Genomic DNA, 22310 nt, shown 5'->3' with positions numbered 1-22310 from the left:
AGTTGATTAAAAAATGTATTTTCCAGTGGAGTACCCCTTTAATAAATACTGTATATACTCGAGTATTAGTGGTTCCGAATATAAGCCGAGGCCCCTAATTTCACCCTAAAAACCCAGGAAAACCTATTGACTCGAGTATAAGCCTAGGGTGGGAAATACATCATTCCCCCCCCCCCCTCATCCCTCCTGTCATCATCCAGATCCCCCCCATCATACAGATCCCTCTTGCCCCCTATATCATTATCCAGATCCCGCTCATACCCCCCTGTCATCATCCAGACCCCCCCCTCTCTTGTTCTCTACTCACCTCCCCAGTTGCAGCTCTGTCGGTCCTTCCCTAGCAGCCGTCCAACGTCACTGCAGGGACCGTCCAACTTCTAGTGGGGAGGGTGAGACGGTTCGGGCCATCCATCTTGACCGAGGCCCTCTTCTCTGCTGCAGGCTGGCCCCAGACTAGTGATGCTGCATTGACTCTGCTGCATAGGGATGCCCCTGACGCCACGGACGTCCCTGCACGGCGGCGTCAATGCAACGTCACTAGTCCAGGGCTGGCCCGGAGCAGAGAAGAGGGCCTCCTGGTCAAGATGGACGGCCCGGACTGGCTCACCCTCCCCACTAGAAGTCGGACGGTCCCTGCAGCACAGATCCCCTTGCCACCCCCACCGGTATGCCTGCAATTTATTTTTATTTTTTTCCATCAACTGGAATATAAGCCAAGGGAGAAGTTTTCGGCAGGAAAAATGGTGCTGAAAAACTCTGCTTATACTAGTGTGTCCACAAGAGAAGTACAGTCGGCACTGCCTCTCTTTCTCTATGACACGCAGGATGGATGCAGGCTTGCCAGTGCTCATGAATTCCTTGCTCCTATCGGTGTTCAGTGGTAAAAAGACATAGCTTCAAGTAGATACCTTGTGTAAAAAGAAACCACGGCATTCGATCCGGATGCAATTAAAAGTCTTTATTCCTGCTGGAGGTACATAGACACGTCAGGAGTGGGAGAAGAGACGGGACTACGTCCGTTTCCGTTTGGTGAAACAGACATAGTCCCGTCTCTTCTCCCCCTCCTGACGTGTCTATGTACCTCCAGCGGGAATAAAGACTTTTAATTGCATCCGGATCGAGTGCCGTGGTTTATACTAGAGTATATACGGTATGTTGGGATTTTTAAAAATGTTTAGGACATGCCCCCCTTTTCAGCAACCACACCTTCTTTTCCAGGGGACCACATCCCTTTTTTGGGTTTTCTCAGTAAAATGAAGATTTGGTTGGGTTTTTTTTTTTTTTGGTGAAAACAGAAATTCTGGCGCACAACCCGACGAAATAGGTTCGGTTTACAATAGTAAATCAGGTCCATTGTGCACAGTTATCCTTCTGATCCCTACTCTCTCTCTCTCTCTCACACACACACACACACACACCATTAGTTGCTTGTCAGGATGCTACCTCCAATAGTTGGCACTATAGACTGGTTTCTTTGCTCTGGAAAATTGGCTAAATTGCATAACTTTTTCCAAGGGTGAGCAGTGTCTTTAAGACTCCCTACACCAGCCTTGCAAGTAGAAGAAAGTAGTCCCCTGACAGTTCTATCTGTGTGAATTAATTTACAATGTCCATAGGCCACGAACTTGTTTCCTGTGCTGTTTTAAAAACTATACAGCATAGTTGCCAGAAAATGCATCCAGTATTTACTTTATGAAGACAAAGTTGTACAGTTTTAATTGGCTCTAAAATGCCAACCGTGACTACTTAATTGGCAAGAAAAAGAAACTTTTGATCTCTGTCCAGATATTTCCCTATTTAAACACAATTTCCATCTTCCGGAATTTGAATTGATTGAAATGGTAATTTCATGGTAAACCTGCAGTGTATTAATAGTCTCTTTCCATAGCTTGCTAGCAAATTTGCTTGTAACTACCATATATTGATGGATTTAACTTTTTTTGTGCTTACCACAATGGACTGTTCTCAAGCTGGCAGGGCCAAAGTAAATACAGTGGTCCCTCAACATACGATGGTAATTCGTTCCAAATGAGCCATCGTTTGTCGAATCCATCGTATGTTGAGGGATCCGTGCAACATAAAGTATAGGAAGCTGTACTCACCTGTCCCCGCTGCTCGAGATGGTGTCCCCGCCGCTCCCGATGGTGATCCCGGGCCTCCGCTGGGCTCTCCGCTGTCTTCTCCGGTCCTCCGCTGTCTTCTCCGGTCCTCCTCTGTCTTCTCCGGTCCTCTTCTGTCTTCTCCGGTCCTCTTCTGTCTTCTCCGGTCCTCTTCTGTCTTCCGCAAGGCCTTACTGGGCCTGCGTAGCGACGTCATTACGCCGCTGCGTACGCCATTCCTATTGGATGGCGTGCGCAGCAGCGTATTGACGTCATCGGAGAGGGCCGAGAAGATGCCGGAAGACCACCGCTGGACCCGGAGGGCACCCCGGAGCATAGTGGAGGGGTAAGTAATACTTACCGCACCACACGGGGAACATTAAGCTGCTATCCGGCAGCAGCTTAAGCATTTGGCGCTGCCGGATAGCACTTAATGCGATGGCCCCGACATAAAAAAGCATTGTATGTCGATGCTGACATCGACATGCGATGGCCTCTGAGAGGCCATCGTATGTCGATTTCATCATATGTCTCGGCCATCGTAGGTCGGGGGGTCACTGTATACATAAAAATAGTACCTATTTATTGCATAATATCACAGCATTGTATATCAATTTAGGGGGTGAATGGTTTCACTTTTAAAATGTGTGTAAGTTTAATTTATTAATCCCTTTTGATTTTCAGCATGTTACAGGCAGCCTGTTACAGATTAGGATTAGGATAACCTGACCAGGATGATATATAGATTTGTGGGAAAAGTTTTTGGATAATTCATAATTTATTCATGTAAAGACCTCCTCATTCTGGGCTACATAACCAGAGACTAACAGCTATGTATATAAGGGGATATCAACAGCAGGAGCAGCTCAACCAGATAAATTACAGAAGTGGATCAAAGTGCAGGGTGCATGCAGACACAAGCTCAATCACAGTCGCAGACTGAATGTTTAGATGCAAATCCACGAGAGCAGTCCAACAGCACGCCAGAGGTAAGTGAAATAAACATGTTTTACTGACCCATGGTCAGCAGTGGATGCAACATTTTGACAGCATCACGCTGTCTTTCTCAAGTCGAAACTGCTGACCATGGGTCAATAAAACCATGTTTATTTCACTTACCTCTGGAGTGCTGTTGGACTTCTCTCATGGATTTGGATCTATGCATATAAATGAGCATGTAGAAAATGCTGTCAATTAGACCCCCCACTTGACTGCTTGGCTCAGAATAAGCAAATTAGTTAAGTGGGTGGTGATTGACATCTCTCTATAACATAATGTCTATAGTTTTGGCTGCATTTTGAATGTGAAAAGTGCTCTTTAAATGGTGGATGTTTTATATGCATCATAGCTGCAAGATGGATTGACAGGAAATGCATATGCAGATAGTGGACACAAAGGGGTTAATATGTTAACAAAGTAGCAAATTGAAAACATCATATTAAATTACAAGTTTTATACTTTTTATAAACTGAACTGGGAAAAAAAGTTTCACGTCAGTTCTGCTGTAGAAGACTTTGTGTCATATTCAGTTTTTTTTCTTTTTCTTTTTTACTAGCAGATAAGAGAGACTTTGATGTGTAAGAACAATGTCAACGTGTGGAAACAGAAACATATGCTCTTTTATGGCATCTCACAGCATAGCTTTGGTTTTAATGTACCTGGGACATGAAGTGCAGTAAGAACAGCCGCAGGGCATTTTATTTTCTAGAGACTCTCTTTTATTTTTTGGGGGCATTGACAACCTGTTCATGAAGATTTGTAATTTGCATTCTGGGCAGAAGTCGTGTTTCCCTCCAGCTTCCCTGTTATAGTCCTGATGCACCCCTGCTTATGGCTGGGGAGATGTCACTCATATTGAAATCCCCTGCCGTATAAAACGTTTTCTTCATATTTATTTAACTGTTTATTTCTTTTTTTGCAGGAATTCTTCCTTGGATAAAACTGATAGATAATTTTGATGCAGAATATGAATACATCACAAATGAAGGGACGATCTTCTCGTTTAAAACTAATCGCAATGCCCCAAACTACAAGCTGATCAACATAGACTTCAGTAATCCTGGAGAGTCTAACTGGAAAGAGCTTGTGCCAGAGCATGAAAAAGATGTTTTAGGTAAGTGTATATCAAAGCTACGTTATTTTTCTAGTCTTAGGAACATAACATAACAACCAATTCACCAGTTTTATGTTTTTATGCCCCCGCGGGATTTGAAAATCACAGCCTAAGTTGGCACTAGCTAAACTAGGAGAGGTTAAAGTAACATTTCACTCTTAACCCCCCCCTACAAGGACAGAGGTAAACACATTGCAATTTGATGCCCAGATTTTGGGTGCTCTGTATAGCCCATTTTCAGTCAAATTGGTAGGATCGCAGTTCCAACATTAATGTCGTGGTATATGTGGGCAGGTGGCCCCAATTAAAACACAAAGATGGCAGTGGCAATATTGACACAGAAAGGTATGCTTAGGCTGCTTTCACACTGAGCATTCATCCGTTATTAAACGTCCTTTTTCTGTGTAATAACAGACTTTTAAGAACGGATGAAATAACGGGCGCTAACGGATGAATAAATATTCATCCGTTAAAAGACCCGTTATCGCTCATGTATGGCCAAACACCTCTGCCTATAGACTCCCACAGCCAGGACTACTACTACTCCCATCATGGAACAGACTTGTTTCCATGATGGGAGTAGTAATTCCCCAGCTGCGGGAGTCTGCAGACAGCTGGGGAGGCTACATTAGTGTTTATACTACAACCCCCATCATGGAACAGAGTCTGTTTCATGATGGGGTTTGTAGTACAGGGGCTGGGGGATAGATCGCACTGGGTTTCACTTCTGAGACCCCATGCAATCTGAAGTTATTAAGCGGGCGGCAAGCTCCGCAACCCTGCGATGTATCAGTGTGTTTTAACTTTCATTTTTGAATCCCCCACAGGGAGCCCTGAATGGCCGGTACCGAGGAGCCAATCAGGGCTCTCAGCGGGAGATATAAAAATGAACATTGTGACTAGCAGGGGGGCCATATGTATATTAAAAGCACTGTGGGGGGCAAGATATATAGCGCTGCAGGGAGGGGCAGATATATAGCCTATATATCTAGCCCCCCAGCAGTGCATTAGATATGACCCCTGCCAGTGCATTAATAAATATATACCCCCGCCAGCGCATTTAAATATACCCCCAGCAGTGCATGTATAATGTAGCCTCGCAGCGCTTCTATATACCTATGCCACTGCAGCGCTATATGTGAAAAGCATTCTAGCAGAATGCTTTTTACATATAGCGCTGCAGTGGTATAGGTATATAGTAGCGCTGTGAGGCTACATTATACATGCGCTGCTGGGGGACTAGATATATAGGGTATATGTCTGCCCCCCCCCCCCCCCCCCCCGCAGCGCTATATATCTTGCTGCCCACAGTGCTTTTAATATACATATGGCCTCCCTGCTAGTCACAATGTTCATTTTTAAATCTCCCGCTGAGAGCCCGCAAAGCGAACACGTTAAGTGACCGTGAAGAAGCATGCTTTTCATGTGCTTTACTATATGGCACACAACGCATAATTAGGAGCGGCAATACTTATACTTTCCATAGTGTTGTGTTCTGCTTTTACATGGAACCCATGGGTAACCTAGCCTATCACTGATAAGGGGTTAAGGAAATATGTTTTTTGCAGGAATAGAGAGTCTTGTATAAGTGAAGGGAATGGAGGGTCAATAGTTCAAGACTGAAGCTGTAAACCATTGGAAAAACTGCTGCCATTCAGCTAAGGCTATAAAAACTTGTAAACTCGATTGTTAGCTTAAAGGGGTACTCCGCAAAGGATAGGGGACAAGATGTCAGATCGCCAGGGTCCTGCTGCTGGGGACCCCCGGGATTGCCGCTGCGGCACTGCGCTATCATTACTGCACAGAGCGAGTTCGCTCTGTGCGTAATGACTGGCGATACAGGGGTTGGAGCACCGTTACGTCATGGCTCTGCCCCCTCGTGATGTCATGGCCAGCCCCCTCAATACAAGTCTATGGGAGGGGGCGTGGCGGTCTTCACGCCCCCTGCCATAGACTTGCATTAAGGGGGTGGGCCGTGATGTCACGAGGGGCGGAGCTATGACATTACGCTCTCCGTCCCCCGAAATCGCTCTGTGTAGTAATGAAAGCGCGGTGCCGCAGCGGCGATCCCGGGGGCTGCCAGCAGCGGGACCCCGGGGATAAGATGTCTAGGGGCGGAGTACCCCTTTAAACTTTAAACATGACTATGGGATTCTACTAGGGAAATCATGTTTTATAATAAATACCCCTTCCTTGATCCTCCCGCTGCCCTATCTTCAGCAGCAGATCAGCACACAAACTGTTCAATACAGTAGACTGTTGGCTTCCCAGCCAGTAGTCCTGTGGTAATGACAGGTATGTTACCTTTCTTTCCTTCAAGGAATGTATAAAATACATTCGCATATTAATACAGAGGAGTCGGCGTCGGGAGTCGGAGTCTGAGTCGGAGTTGGAAGTACAGAAAACTCCGGAGTCGGAACATTTATCTACCGACTCCACAGCCCTGGTTAAAACACACTGATACATCGCAGGGTTGCGGACCATGCCGCCCGCTCCCCTGCTTAATAACTTCAGATCGCATTGGGTCTCAGAAGTGAAACCCAGTGCGATCAATCCCTCAGCCCCTGTACTACAACCCCCATCATGGAACAGACTGTTCAATGATGGGGGTAGTAGTACAAACACTAATGTAGCCTCCCTAGCTGTCTGCAGACTCCCGCAGCCAAAGAATTACTACTTCCATCATGGAAACAAGTCTGTTCCATGATGGGAGTAGTAGTAGTCCCTCAGCACTGCAGGAGTCTGCTGATATCACTTCTTCTGAGCATGCTCAGTAATAATAACGTCCGTTATAATAACTGGCATTAACGGGTGTATTTACTAACGTCTGTCGGCCATGGACTTCAATGTTAAAAATAACGTCTGTTAATTTATCTGTTTCTTGTGACGGAAAAAAATTTAGTGCATGTTCCATTAATTCTTCCATCACAACTAACGGCCGTTATTCATGAAGGACTATAACGGGACATAACGGATAATCAAAAAATCCCATAGACTTGAATGGGATTTTGTAACGGACGTTTAACATCCGTTATTAAGACTTTACTAACGAACGTTTATAACGGATGTTTATAACGGATGAATTTTATAGTGTGAAAGCGGCCTTACTGTGCCTCCTTGACCAGCAACTTGGCTCTATACTTATTATGTTGTAGCTAGAAGAAATAGTACCACACTCAGTAGGAGTGACTGTTTAGTTAAATGTTCTTTTTTTTTTTTTTTTTTTTTATATATGCCAGCAGTAAAGGAATACTTACTGTTTCTGTCCAACCTAGAACCTTTTTCAAGTGATATTGGTCTGGAATGGCAGGTGCCATTTATTTTTCATCTTAAGTTCAGTGTATTTTCTCTAGCATCAATAGCAGAGTGATATAATATTCACACTTAAGTACCGTGTGTGCATGCGCTCGAAACGCGTTTGCTGGACTAGCCGATTTTACCTGTGTATTGTTCTGTTGGAATCCATAATAAAACTGCATTCGTTTGATGTACTGGATCATCGTGTTGTTCAAGTCATTGTCATGCATTGAGCTAGGTGCAAATCCGTGCATGTCTATTTGGAAGGTGAGGTGGACTGTTTAAAGGAAATCTATCATCCGCTTCACCTGCACTAACCTATCGGTACAGACAGGTATTGCTAGTTACACTGAAGACTAAGTTACTTACCTGATCCCGCTCCGTGCTGCGGTTCTCCGGCTATCCTCTTTGATACCTTCTGCTCCAGGCCTGACTTGGAACATGGGTGGAACTTAGTGATGTCACCACCACTGTTCTCTGCTGCGTCCCGCTGCTAGAAAACAGCAGTAGTGATGTCACAAAGCTCTGCCCATGCTCCAAGTCTGGCCCAGAGCAGAAGATACCGAAGAGGATTAACAGAGAACCGCAGCACGGAGTGGGATCAGGGGTAAGTATGGTTGTTATCATTGTCACCTGCACTACCTGTCTGTATCGACAGGTTAGTGTAGTTTGAAATTGATGACCGATTTCCTTTAATCTATTTATTACCATGAAAAGAAATACACAAGCATTCATCTGCTGCCAGTTTCCTCACTGCTTCCATCCCCACTGCTCAGGACTTCCTGTTCTGTTACCCAACACATCAAAAATGCCTGCACAGCCAATAACTGGCTAAGGCGGGGGCCATGCTATGGCCAGTTATTTACTGGGCATTTACTAAGTGTCAGAGTTAAAAGCAATAACCTCTGAGCAGTGAGAATGGCACTGGCACAGAAGAACGCTGTTAAGGATTCTAAACAGCAGAAAAGACCAGGAGGTACGGAGAAAAGAAATAATTCAAATTTCATAAAACCACCACAGAATCTGATGCATTTCAGGTTATATACCCTTATTCATTGCATATGATGTGACTACTAGCAAACAAAAGCGAACACACTAGTTTTAGAAGTTGTGTGATCATGACATCACATATTGAAACCTAGAAAAGTTGGACTGGATAAGGACTATAAAGATACATATAGACCCTCATTTACTAAGCTAAAACTGACTGTTTTGGCGCATAGTGTCTGTGACAGTGTGCGCTAGGAAAACCCAACAGACCCGACATTGCATTGTGAAAAGTTGAAAAGGGGGCATGATCGGCTCAAAAAGGGGCATGGTTTCACAACCAGACCTATTTACTATTAAAGGGGAACTCTTTTTTTTTTTTTTTTTTTTAATGTTTTTTTATAAAAAATTTTATGAACTGGTGCCAGAAAGTAAAACCGATTTGTAAATTACTTCTATTAAAAAAAAAATCTTAATCCTTTCAGTACTTTTTAGCAGCTATTTGCTACAGAGGAAAATCTTAATTTTTTTGATTTTTTTTGTGTTGTCTACAGTGCTCTCTGCTGACACCTGATGCCTGTATCAGGAACTGTCCAGAGCAGGAGAAAATCCCCATAGCAAACCTATGCTACTCTGGACAGTTCCTTACACGGACAGAGGTGTCAGCAGAGAGCACTGTGGACAGCACAAAAAAAAATTCAAAAGGTAAAGAATTTCCTCTGTAGCATACAGCTGCTAAAAAGTACTAAAAGGATTAAGATTTTTTTAATAGTAGTAATTTACAAATCTGTTTAACTTTCTGACACCAGTTCATTTAAAAAAAAAAAAAAAAAATTTCCACCGGAGTACCCCTTTAACCCCTTAAGGACTCAGGGTTTTTCAGTTTTTGCACTTTCGTTTTTTCCTCCTCACCTTTAAAAAATCATAACCCTTTCAATTTTGCACCTAAAAATCCATATGATAGCTTATTTTTTGCGCCACCAATTCTACTTTGTAATGACATCAGTCATTTTACCCAAAAATCTACAGTGAAACTGAAAAAAAAATCATTGTGAGCCGAAATTGAAAAAAAAAAAAAAACGCCATTTTGTAACTTTTGGGGGCTTCTGTTTCTACTCAGTACATTTTTTCGGTAAAAATTACACATTCTCTTTATTCTGTAGGTCCATAAGGTTAAAATGATACCCTACTTATATAGGTTTGATTTTGTCGTACTTCTGAAAAAAATCATAACTACATGCAGGAAAATGTATACATTTAAAATTGTCATCTTCTGACCCCTATAACTTTACCGAATATGGGGCGGTATGAGGGCTCATTTTTTGCGCCCTGATCTGAAGTTTTTAGCGGTACCCTTTTTGTATTGATCGGACTTGTTGATCGCTTTTTATTCATTTTTTCACGATATAAAAAGTGACCAAAAATGCACTATTTTGGACTTTGGAATTTTTTTGCGCATACGCCATTGACCGTGCAGTTTAATTAATTATATATTTTTTATAATTCGGACATTTCCGTACGCGGCGATACCACATATGTTTATTTTTATTTACACTGTTGTGTTTTTTTTTTAAATGGGAAAAGGGGGGTGATTCAAACTTTTATTAGGGGAGGTGTTAAATGATCTTTATTCACTTTTTTTTTGCAATGTTATAGGGACCTATAACACTGCACACACTGATCTTTTACATTGATCACTGGTTTCTCATAGGAAACCAGTGATCAATTCTGCCGCTTGACTGCTCATGCCTGGATCTCAGGCAATGAGCAGTCATTCGGCTATCGGACACCAGGAGGCAAGTAGGAGACCCTCCTCGTGTCCCACAGCTGTTCGGGATGCCGCGATTTCGCCACAGACATCCCGAACAGCCCCCTGAGCTAACTACCACGGTTTTACTTTCACTTTAGACTTGGCATTCAACTTTGAACGCCATATCTAAAGGGTTAATAGCGTGCGGCACCGCGATCATTGCCGCGCGCAATTAGCCACGGATTCTCTTGCCTTTTGATCCACTGTCCGTGACCTCCAGCCTGACGCCTGGTCTCCTATACTTCGGACAGGACGTCTGTGAGCACCTGTTACATTTGAAAGTGTGCCCTGGTACGCATGAAATGTTTTAGGTGTTTTCCTATTATTTTGTGAACTACCCTACTTACTCTACCCAACAATTTTTTTCACTAATATCCTATATCCAACATACTTTTGGGGTTCTACTGAATAGGGTTTTCTAGGGTTACATCCAAGTGGTAGATTGGGGTAGGGGTCACCCTTATTAGGGCGGGGGCTCTGCTGATTCCCTGTGCGAGTAAGCTTTAGCTCACACTACTCTACACGCAGGGAATTTCAGTGATTATTTCTTCATATGCTTGCCCTGCCACTCTTTCCTCTGTGTTTTATTGCTGGCTTCTGTTTTTGGAATGCACACCACGGATCACTACAACTAGGTAATTTTTATACCTTGAGCACTGGTTCTGTCCCGGTTCACTAACATTGTGTTATTTTAATATAGAGTATTAAAACATGGGCTTAAAGGGGTTATATAACATAAGGTGACTTTGTAATTACCTGACAGCCAGTAATTGACCTGCTTACCATGAATCCATGCTTGTTGGTGGTAAATGGTCATGTCCTGGGTTCTCATCACGCTGCTGGCTAGTTTGTCTGAACTGGCTTTCCTGTTTCTGTGCCCCTCCCTTCAACTACTATTCCCAGAATCCTTGTTTCCAGGTGGGAGCTGATTTATTTCCCTACCACACATCAGCCACTCCACCCATTACAGCTCAGCTAGGCTCCCTTCCATGCGTGCTATGTGAGAAACTACAATTCCCTGCAGCCTTGTGGAGAATGATCTGCCTCTCACCCAGTGGTCGCTCCACCCATTAAAGCACAGACACGCACTCTTTCAACTAGCATTGTCTCGGGCCGCACTGCACCTGGGAAAGGCCCAAGACAACACATTTTGGCAAAGGCAAAGATCCCATAGGAATTGCGAGGCCGGCCATTAAACCCTGATACAGACACTATAAAGTGATCCCCCGACCTACAATGGCCCCGACATGATAATTTCAACGTACGATGGCCTCGCAGAGGTAGCATCAAAATACCATGTATTTTTATGTTGGTGCCATCGCAGAAATGGCTACCCGGCAGCGCAGCCTGCTTCAGCTGCTGCCAGATAGCCATTTAAGGTGCCCCATGTGGTCCGGTGAGTGTCACTCACCTGTCCCCGACGTTCCGGACCGTCCTCTTCGGGCTCCTCTGCATGGCCGTCGATCTCCTTTGGCCGTCATCACATCGCCACACACTCCGTCCCATCATCCAATAGGAGCGGCGTGCGTAGCGACGTGATGACGGCGATGGAGAGCGACGATCCAGGGCAACGGTGATGGTCCGGAGCAGCGAGGACACCCCGGAGACGTGTTGATAGCAATGATCCAGGGCCACGGTGATGGTCCGAAGCGGCGGGGACACGTGAGCATAACTTTCTATACTGTACTGTATTACTATTGCACGGATCCCTCAACATACGATGGATTCAAGTAATGATGGTTCATTTGGAACAAATTACCATCATATGTTGAGGGATTACTGTATTATGAACTACACTAACTTTACAGCCCCCTTAGCACAGTCAAATAACAAAAATCACATATACCCCTTTAAAACAGTAAAAAAAAAAAAAAAGCTTTTTACATAACAGCCAAAAAGAACTGTGTGTAAACATGGTCCAGGAATTTTGTGTAATTAGTTTTTTCTCATATTGAAGAATATATTTTTTTTGTAGTTAATAGCTGTTTTGACTGGAAACAAAATATACAGAATGGTGGTTGCATTTTATATGTGTTGCTAAAGAATGTGCTATACTTTTAAATATATTAATAAAACATTGGTATGCAGAGCAAAATTTCCATTACACTTCAAAAGCTCCACAAGATGTTCCAATTAGCTACCAAAAAAATAGGTAATTGCTTTCTGAATACAAATGTGTTGAAAAGCGGAGTCCAACATTTCAGACTTAGACATGAAACTAAAGGCAGCAAACCTGGCTACAAATACCTCAATCATTTATTTACAGTCCATGGAGTTTACCCACAGGCTGGATATAAAACCTTTCCATAAAATAGTGTGAAAATTATCATTATCTTTTTATTTTAGAATGAAAAAATAAATAGTAGAAGCATTATTTTTTTTCTACATAATTCACATTCCTTTAAAGGGTTTGCCCAAGAACACTAGTTATCCCCTATATTCAGGATTGAGGATAACTCTGATCTGATCATAGGGGGCCCAAAAGCAGTTAACTTTGAAAGCAAATTATGATTTAGTTATAGTCATATTTTAGTCATCTGAATTGTTTTTGTCTAGTTTTTTGGAATAACTGTCAGGTTTTAGTCGACTAAATGTAAAGTAGACTTAGTCGAATAAAATCTAATTTTTATTAAAGTGTAATGCAAATTTTAGAGACATGCTTAAAGGGGCACTCTGCCCCTAGACATCTTATCCCCTAGGGATAAGATGGTTAACCATTGGTGGGGTCGCTGCAGGGTCCCCTCCCTTCTCCAGCGAAGCACCTCACTCAACTCCGCTCCGTGCCAGATGACAGGCGACTACAGCAGTCACTCCCCTCCATTCATGTCTATGAGAGGTGGCATGACGACCGTCACGCCCCCTCCCATGGACATGTATAGAGGGGACGTGGTGTGACCAACACGGAAGCTCCAAGCTTCCGTGTTCAAAATGCTGTGGCGCCATCCCGGAGATCCCCTGCTGGGGGTCCTAGCAGCCGATTTAGACCTCTTATCCCCTATACCTTGGATAGGGAGAAGATGTCTTGGGGAGCAGTACCCTTTTAAAGTGTACTTGTCATTTGCAAAAACTTTTCATATAGAGAATACCATCATTTGTATGGTTGTAATAGATATATATCACACCACCAAAATGGATTTGAAATTAAAAGAACAAGATGTGCTTTAACTGCAGACTGTCAGCTTTGATTTGAGGGTATTTACATCCAAATCAGGTGACGGTATAGGAATTACAACAGTTTGTACATGTGCCTCCTACTTGTTAAGGGACCAAAAGTAATGGGACAATTGGCTTCTCAGCTGTTCCATGGCCAGGTGTGCGTTATTTCCTCATTATCCCAATTACAATGAGCAGATAAAAGGTCCAGAGTTTGTTTCAAGTGTGCTATTTCCATTTGGAATCTGTTGCTGTAAACTCTCAAGATGAGATCCAAAAAGCTGTCACTATCAGTGAAGCAAGCCATCATTTGGCTGAAAAAACAAAACAAACCCATCAGAGAGATAGCCAAAACATTAGGCGTGGCCAAAACAACTGTTTTGAACATTCTTAAAAAGAAGGAATGCACCAGTGAGCTCAGCAGCACCAAAAGATCTGGAAAACCAAGGAAAACAACTGAAGTGAATGACTGAAGAATTCTTTCCCTGGTTAAAAAAAAATACCCTTCTCAACAGTTGGCCAAATCAAGAGCACTCTCCAGGAGGTAGGTGTATGTGTGTCAAAGTCAACAGTCAAGAGAAGACTTCTCCAGAGTGAATACAGAGGATTCACCACAAGATGGAAACCATTGGTGAGCCTCAAAAACAGGAAGGCCAGTTTAGAGTTTGCCAAACGACATCTAAAAAAAAGCCTTCACAGTTCTGGAACAACATCCTGTGGACAGATGAGACCAAGATCAACTTGTACTAGAGTAATGGGAAGAGAAGTGTATGGAGAAGGAAAGGAACATGATCCTAAGCATACCACCTCATCAGTGAACATGGTAGTGGTAGTGTCATGGTATGGGCATTTATGGCTGCCAATGGAACTGCTTCTCTTGTATTTATGGATGATGTGACTGCTGACAAAAGCAGCAGGATAAATTCTGAAGTGTTTCGGGCAATATTATCTGCTCATATTCAGCAAAATGCTTCAGAACTCATTGGACGGTGCTTCACAGTGCAGATGGACAATAACCCAAAGCATACTGGAAAAGCAACCAAAGAGTTTTTTAAGGGAAAGAAGTGGAATGTTATGCAATAACACCACCTGACCTGAATCAGATTGAGCATGCATTTCACTTGCTGAAGACAAAACTGTAGGGAAAATGCCCCAAGAACAAGCAGGAACTGAAGATAGTTGCAGTAGAGGCCTGGTAGAGCATCCCCAGGGATGAAACCCAGCAATGTCTGCTGATGTCTATGTGTTCCAGACTTCAGGTTCTAATTGACTGCAAAGGATTTGCAACCAAGTATTAAAAAGTGAAAGTTTGATTTATGATTATTATTCTGTTCCATTACTTTTGGTCCCTTAACAAGTGGGAGGCACATATGCAAACTGTTGAATTCCTACACTGTTCTCCTGGTTTGGATCTAAATACCCTCAAATTAAAGCTGACAATCTGCAGTCACAGCACATCTTGTTTTGTTTCATTTCAAATCCATTGTGGTGGTGTATAGAGCCAAAAACGTTTGAATTGTGTCAATGTCCCAATATTTATGGACCGGACTGAATGTGTGTGTATATGTGTATATATATAATGTTAAAAAATATGTATATTTTTGGGTGAAAAAATGCTGTCCCTGCAGCTGTTGCTTGTATGTGTCTGTGTAGAAACAAAATACAGGAAGTAAGGGCAGGACAAGTAGAGCTCTGTGCAGGCTCGTGGTTTGTCAATTATCCTGCTTTATGAGCCAGGAGCGTGTCACACAGCCATGTTAAGAGCCCTGCCTGATTACCCATACTTCTGTGTGGTCCCTTTAGAGACACACAGGTGATAGGTAACATTTTTAACCAATGTGTATTACAAATATAAATATAATGTTTTTATACAAAAAGGTTTTTGCAAAGGGCAGGTACTTTTTTTATATAAAGCAAGCTGATTTTATACTGCTAGCTATTAGCCTGTTATTACATATGGTATTTAGGTTTGAACATTGAATACAGATTTAAAAATAAAAAAAAGTTCTGATAGTATGTCTTCCCAAATCTAACATTCCAATCTAGTTTTAGTCAGCTGACTAAAATGTTGATTGATTTTACTTGAAAAAGTTTTGTTGACTTAAACTGTGATGAAAAGATTAATCGAATTTAACACTGGTCAGCACCCCATTGATCAGAAATTGATGACCTGTCCTGTGGGTAGGCAATCAATAGGTTTTGACCAATACTCCTTTTAACTATGTAATTTACTATATTTTGGATCTTTGACCTATTGTAGAAGGCATGCAACTGCAGAATTTAGCTATCCAAGTATGTTTAGGGTGCAGTTATATGATGCATTTGGAAAGATTTCAAAACCTTTAACTTTTTTGCACATTTAAGTTGTGGCTTTGTGCTGTAAAACTAAAATTGTGCATGGTATATAGATCCTTTGTTATAACACTTGAAATTTAGCTCTTGGCCTCCCATTTCTCTAGATCATCTTTGAGATGTTTCTACGCCCTAAACAGAGTTTACATGTGGTAAATTCTATTCACTGGACATGGTTTGGACACACCGGGCAGAATGTATTATTGGTTTTACCCTGGTTTTGTTGTGTACATTTGTTGCACAGTTCGTCTCAGATGCTGTTTAAAAACTTTTCATTGCGACTTTTGTTTTAAAAGGTTTTTCAAAAAGGACATACCAAGCGGTGATTTCAGTTGATATTATGCAGTGGTCAGGAATTTATCATTTGCGACTTTTCAGTTTGTCGCATCTTTTGTCGCAAGTGCCCCTACTGAGGCGCAAATCTACACCAGCACTGACTTGGCTTACAAAACAAATTGCAAACAGTCACACATTTTGTCGCACGGGATAAAAAGCTCACACGAAAAGTCGCAGAGGAAGCATTATATAAAGTGGTGTCAAAATTTTTATCAGCACCAGATTTATCCCTTACCCTGCACCGTGTAATTTGGTGCAGGTACACCGTTTCCACCACATCAAGTAATTGGGTAAAAAAGATGTCCATCTACATCACTATTGATGAATACCCAGTCAATATAAAGTCTTACAGCTGACCAATGTATATCAGAGGAAAAAAAACAAGCCATGAGGGGGGAAATAACTGTGCTGTAAAGCTCAGAGACAGGATTGTTTGGAGCCATAGATCTGAAAGACGGTACAAAAAGTGTAGAATAGCGTAGAATACCCCTATGTCCACCCCTATACAATCCCTAATTTAGTCCTCAAATGCACATGGTGCTATCTCACTTCAGAGCCCTGTCGTATTTCAAGGAAACAGTTTAGGGCCACGTATGGGGTATCTCCATACTCGGGAGCAATTGCATTACAAATTTTGGGGGGCTTTTTCTCCTTTTACCCCTTATGAAAAGGAAAAGTTGGGGTCTACACCAGCCGGTTAGTGTAAGAAAATAAAAAATGTTACACTAACATGCTGTTGTTGCCCCATACTTTTTATTTTTAAAATTGTCTGAGCCCTTAAGGTCCAAATTGGCGGAGTCCTTAAGGGGTTATGGAAAAGTCGTCAAACACCTGTGGGGTGTTAAGGCTCACTGTACCCTTTGTTACGTTCCTTGCACCCACAGAGCACTTCACAAACACATATGAGATATTTCCTTACTCCGGAGAAATTGGGTTACAAATTTTAGAGTGATATCTCTCCTCATACCCCTTGTAAAAATTAAAAAACTGGGTCTACAAGAACATGCAGGTGTAAAAAATGAAGATTTAGAATTTTCTGCTTCACTTTGCTGCTATTCCTGTAAAACACCTAAAGGGTTAACACACTTACTGAATGTCATTTTGAATACTTTGAGGGGTGCAGTTTTTATAATGGGGTCATTTATGGGGTATTAATATTTATTAAGGTTTTGCACAGATACAATCCAAACATGTGAAGTAGCATTATAATACGTGTCATAAGGGCATAAGCCCAGAAGTAGAGAAAAAAAATACAGAGCAATAACAGGGAGACAATAAGTCAAATTAAACCAAAAGGCAGGAGAACCCCCTCCCCAAGCAGTATCCAGGGAGGAGAGAGAGCCCACGAACATCCAACCGCCGGCTGGCGTAGCTAAAAGTGCATATTACCACAGACAAAGGAGGGGTGAGGCGGGAGAGACAAACAAATTACATACCAGACAGAGACGGACTATCCACAGAAGGAAAGTGGGGAGGAATGTAAGGAAAAGGGAGAGAGGAGAAGAAAGGAAGGAAATGAAAGCGAAGGATCAAGGTGGTTGTCTATCAGTAAAGCGATCCCAGGGTTCCCAACCCGATAAAAATTGGGGGATAGTGTTATTCAAGGAAGCCGTAAGAAACTCCAATGACCTAATCTCACGTATCCGAATGAGCAGATACGACTCGGAGGGAGGAAGAGTTTTCTTCCAACATCTTGCAGTAAGGGTTTTAGCAGCCAAAACTATATGCATAAACAGCCTAAAAGGTTTCTTAGCCAGAGTAGGGGATGAGAGGTGAAGAAGATAGACAAGCGGATCTAGAGGAACCAGCACACCCAAAGCCTCACGCACCAATCTCTGAACCACAGCCCAATATGTCCCTATAAAAGGGCACGACCAAAATATATGCAACACCGTGCCCAATCCCACTCCACAGCGCCAGCACTGAGGGGGGATGTCAGGTTTCAGTCTGTTCAATAACTCCGGAGTGTGATACCAACCCATAAGTAGCTTGTATTGGGTTTCCTTGTAAGCAGTAGAAACAGAGGCCTTAGACACCCTTTCCCAAATGATCTTCCATTGAGGGAGAGAAATAGAAGTATTGAGCAGTCTCCCAGCGCCCCATGTAACCAGGTGACACAGGTACACCCTCAGGAGGTTGGAGGAGAAGAGAATAGATAGCAGAGAAGAGGCCCCTTGTCTGAGGCCCTCCGCGGCAAAGCCGTTCAAATCCAGTCGCCAAGGGGACCGTCATACAGCCCACTATAGTCGACATAAAGGGCTTCAGTTGTAGATAAAGGAAGTGTTTAGACAAGGGGAGATCCCAATGGCACTTCAACTGTTCAAAAGACAAGAGAGAGCGTGTAAGAGGATCAACAACATCAGCCCAACAAAAAAGTCCCATGGAACCCCACTCCCGCACCATCACTGACAGACCAGAAGGAAAGTCAGGGTGATAGAGAAAAGACCTAAGAGGAGAGGGAAAAGAGGACAGATGGAATTTCACAGAGCAATAATCCCAGACATACTTAGAGAAAGCCATAGGGCCCAGCAAAGGAGAGTAGTAATGGAGGCCGGAGGAGACCACAAAAGCGTATTAGGGTGATAGGGTGCCAGTCAAAGTCTTTCAATTTGCATCCAGTGGCTGTATGCATGATAGGAGGGCCAGGCTGCAAGGTGGCATAGGTGAGCAGGCCAATAATACTTGACTATGTCCGGGACTGCCAAACCACCCAGCTCCCGACTAGCCATCATAACCAACATGGGAAATCAATGCCTCCTCCCATTCCTAATGAAGCGAAAAATGGCTGAAAAGCACGCAGGTCAGATACCCCGCCATCAGGGAGCTATCAGGGACTGAGCCAGCCCTGGGAGAGGAACCTCACGAATAAAAAGGAACTCAAACCATGACCATCATCTCAAGGGGGAGCCCTGGAGGGATCCCCCAGGGCTCGAGGGGATGACTTTTTCCTCTGGGAACCAGCCTGGCGGGGCAGGACTGCATGCCAGACAGAAGGCAATGGAGGAGGAGGTGACATCAAGTCCAAGTCCATCAACTGAGGTGTTTGCAGATTCAACGTGGAGCAAAAATCGGGAAGGTCTGAGAAGGTGTGCAAGACTGCAGACCATCAGTCCCTGCGTGCATTCAACCCAAACGGAAAAGTGCATCTGTAAGGCACCTGATGAGAGCGAAGAACAGCCAGGAGAGGTTGAAGCAAGCGCCTCTTCTGGAGAGTCAGCCAAGACAAGTCCTGATAAAGCTGGATAGGAGCCCCATCAAAATTAAAATTCCTCAGAGAACGGGCCTTGGTCATAATAGCTTCCTTGATCTGGAAATCATGTACACAACAATTTACATCTCGCACCACTTCCGTAGCAGACTTGGGACAAAGAGCCCTGTGAGCCCTGTCCAATGTAATTTTATGGGAAGAAGGTTCTCCAAGAATTAGATTGAAGATGGCTTTTAAGGTAATGGATAAATCTTCACCATGGGTAGCCATATGTTATTAGTCCTTAACATGGGCATTAAGATCACAGAGGAAGTCCCTTTGGGAGGCAATTGTAGAGTGAAGCTGGGTAATATATCCCCTGGTGGCATCATGGGCATCCTTCAGATCACCCACTCGGTCTGAGACAAGCTGGAGATCCTTACGCATATCGGCATTCTCAGTCCGACAGGCCACCCTAACTTCAGCGATCAGCGAGCGGAAATCTTCCTTAGTTGGAATAAGAGAATTAAGCTGGCTCAGGTCAGGAAACCCCGAGGAGGGCAGAGACAAGCCTGAGCAGGGAACCTCCGTGTTGGAGAGGGCATCCCATGAATTGGACACTGGAACCAATGGTGGCATAGCAGGCTTCCCCACCCCTGAAGGAGAGCGACAGAGGCAGAGAAGATGGTGTATAGCAGACAGCCAGAGGGTCCAAGGGAGCAGGGGGGGATTCATTTGCTCCAGAGGAGCAGGTCCTCTAAGGGAAGGCAGTCCAGAGAGGGGAGAGTACAGTATCCACACCGGGAGTCACGGGGTAGGGGGGGCCTGAGCTGTGAGGAGCAGCTAGACGTTGCAAACAGTGTGGTGATGCAGTCCAGTCCCCCACAAAAGGGGCCATAGGGGGTGCAGTATCCAACCCAGAGGCCGGGGACACCGCCTGCAGGGGAGGCTGAGCAGAGCGGTACTCCGGAGGGGAAACTTCCTCTGAAGCAGGAGCTGCAGGTGCCGGCGTCTGAGCGCTCAAACGAGTGCGGCACGTCGATGGAGGGATCAGGATGTCCAGCACAGGAACGGCAGCGGAGGTAGGCAGCAGAGGGGGCAGCAGACTCTCCCCAGGCACCGGCGGCAGCAGGGAGCAGTGATCAGGGTCGGCAACCCACAAGGAGGGGCAGCTGCCCGAGTGGGAGCACAGTCCCAGCGCAGGCCAAGAAATGGCAGACAGGGAGGATGATGCGTAGACCGGGGGTCCCAGCAAAAACCTCCGTATGCTTCCCGGCGCAGGGGAAGGAAGCCTGGCGGGTGTAGATGGGTTCCTGGGTTTACGGGAGCTCTGTCCCATGAGAAGGCAGGGTAACTAGGGTGCTTTAGTAGCCGAATTCAGACCAGCGGGAGCTGACTTAATGTGCGGCCATTCCATCCTGTGTCCAGACCCCCCCCCCCCCCATATTTCTAATATGAAGGCCCCTCAAATCCACTTCAAAACTGAACTGGTCCCTGAAAAATTTGAAAATTGCTACTGAACTTTGAAGCCCTCTGATGTCTTCCAAAATTAAAAACATGTCAACTTTATGATGCAAATATAAAGTAGACATATTCTATATGTGAATCAATATATAATTTATTTGGTATGTCTATTTTCCTTACAAGCAGAGAGCTTCAAAGTTAAAAAAAAAAAGAAAAGCTAAATGTACAAATTTTTCATCAATTTTATTTTTATTTTTTTACCAAGAAATGATGCAAGTATCGACGAAAATTTACCACTAACATAAAGTAGAATATGTAATGAAAAAGCGATCTTTGAATCAGAATGAAAAGTAAAAGCATCCCAGAGTTATAAGTACTTAGTGACAGTGGTCAGATGTGAAAAAATGCTTGGGTCCTTAAAGGGGTACTCCGCCCACAGACATCTTATCCCCGGGGTCCCGCTGCTGGGGACCCCCGGGATCTCGGTTGCAGCACCCCGCTGTCATTACTGCACAGAGCTAACTCGCTCCGTCCTTAATGACGGGCAATACAGGGACAATGAAAGTCTATGGGAGGGGGAGTAACGGCTGCCACACACCCTCCCATAGACTTGTATTGAGGGGGCGGGCCATAACCTAACAAGGGGGTGGAGCCATGATGTCACGATGCTCCGGCCTCTGTATTGCCCGCCATTACGAACAGAGCGAGTTTTCTTTGTGCAGTAATGACAGAGGGGGTCTGCAGCCGAGATCCCGCAGGTTCTTTCAATAGGGGATAAGATGTCTAGGGACGGAGTACCACTTTAAGGGGGAAATGGGCTGGGTCCTTAATGGGTTAAAAACGTGAAAACAAAACAAAAAACACCTATGGTGCTTCTTCCAAGACCTGGCCTTCCTAACAAACTAGGTAAGTGATGGCAGAAGAGCATTGGTAAGAGAGCTGACCATGAACCCAGCGGTGACTCTGGCTGAGCTCCAAAGATCCTGTGTGCACATGGGAAGAAATTCCAGAAGGTCAGCCATCACTTTAGCACTCCACCAATCTGGGCTTTTATAGCAGAGTGGCCAGAAAGAAGCCTCACATGAAAGCCAACTTGGAGTTTGCAAAAAGAAAACACCTAAAGGATTTTCCTGTGAGAAGCAAGCATTATACCCAATATCTTCACTATAGTGAAGCATGGTGATGGCATGAGACTTGTCAGAGTGGTCAAGTACATGTGCTGCTTTGCAACAGGGACCAACACAGCAGTGGCAGTAATGAAGTGAGAAGAGTATAGGAGTTTTCTGCTTAATTGTAATAGGTGTACAGCGAGATATAACTTCCACTTGTGGAATCCTTGACAGTTACTATGGATAATGTCCAGTTAACAGGAACAGTTAAAGTCTCCAGTAGAGGCTGGATCCTGCCTTCAGTTGCAGCCTCACCAGGAGGTTCTCACTGCCATGACAGTAGGAGATAGCATATTTGAAATATGAGATTTGTAAAAGATCTTTGTTAAACAAATTCAGACTG

At 43.9% G+C, this 22310-nt stretch overlaps 1 protein-coding gene across 1 annotated transcript in view; it reads left to right on the top strand.

The window, feature by feature from the left end:
* The window catches only part of PREP (prolyl endopeptidase), a 182890-nt gene that overhangs the window by 82026 nt on the left and 78554 nt on the right, over positions 1 to 22310 (top strand). Inside the window, exon 8 of the mRNA XM_056566220.1 lies at positions 4021 to 4212. Coding sequence (XP_056422195.1) covers positions 4021 to 4212 — 192 coding nt within the window. The remainder of the gene's footprint in view (positions 1 to 4020; positions 4213 to 22310) is intronic.

Source organism: Hyla sarda, chromosome 3, assembly GCF_029499605.1.
Source record: "Hyla sarda isolate aHylSar1 chromosome 3, aHylSar1.hap1, whole genome shotgun sequence".
Lineage (NCBI taxonomy): Eukaryota > Metazoa > Chordata > Amphibia > Anura > Hylidae > Hyla > Hyla sarda.
Note: the sequence above shows the minus strand (reverse complement) of the source record. Positions and strands in the feature narration are given on the sequence as shown.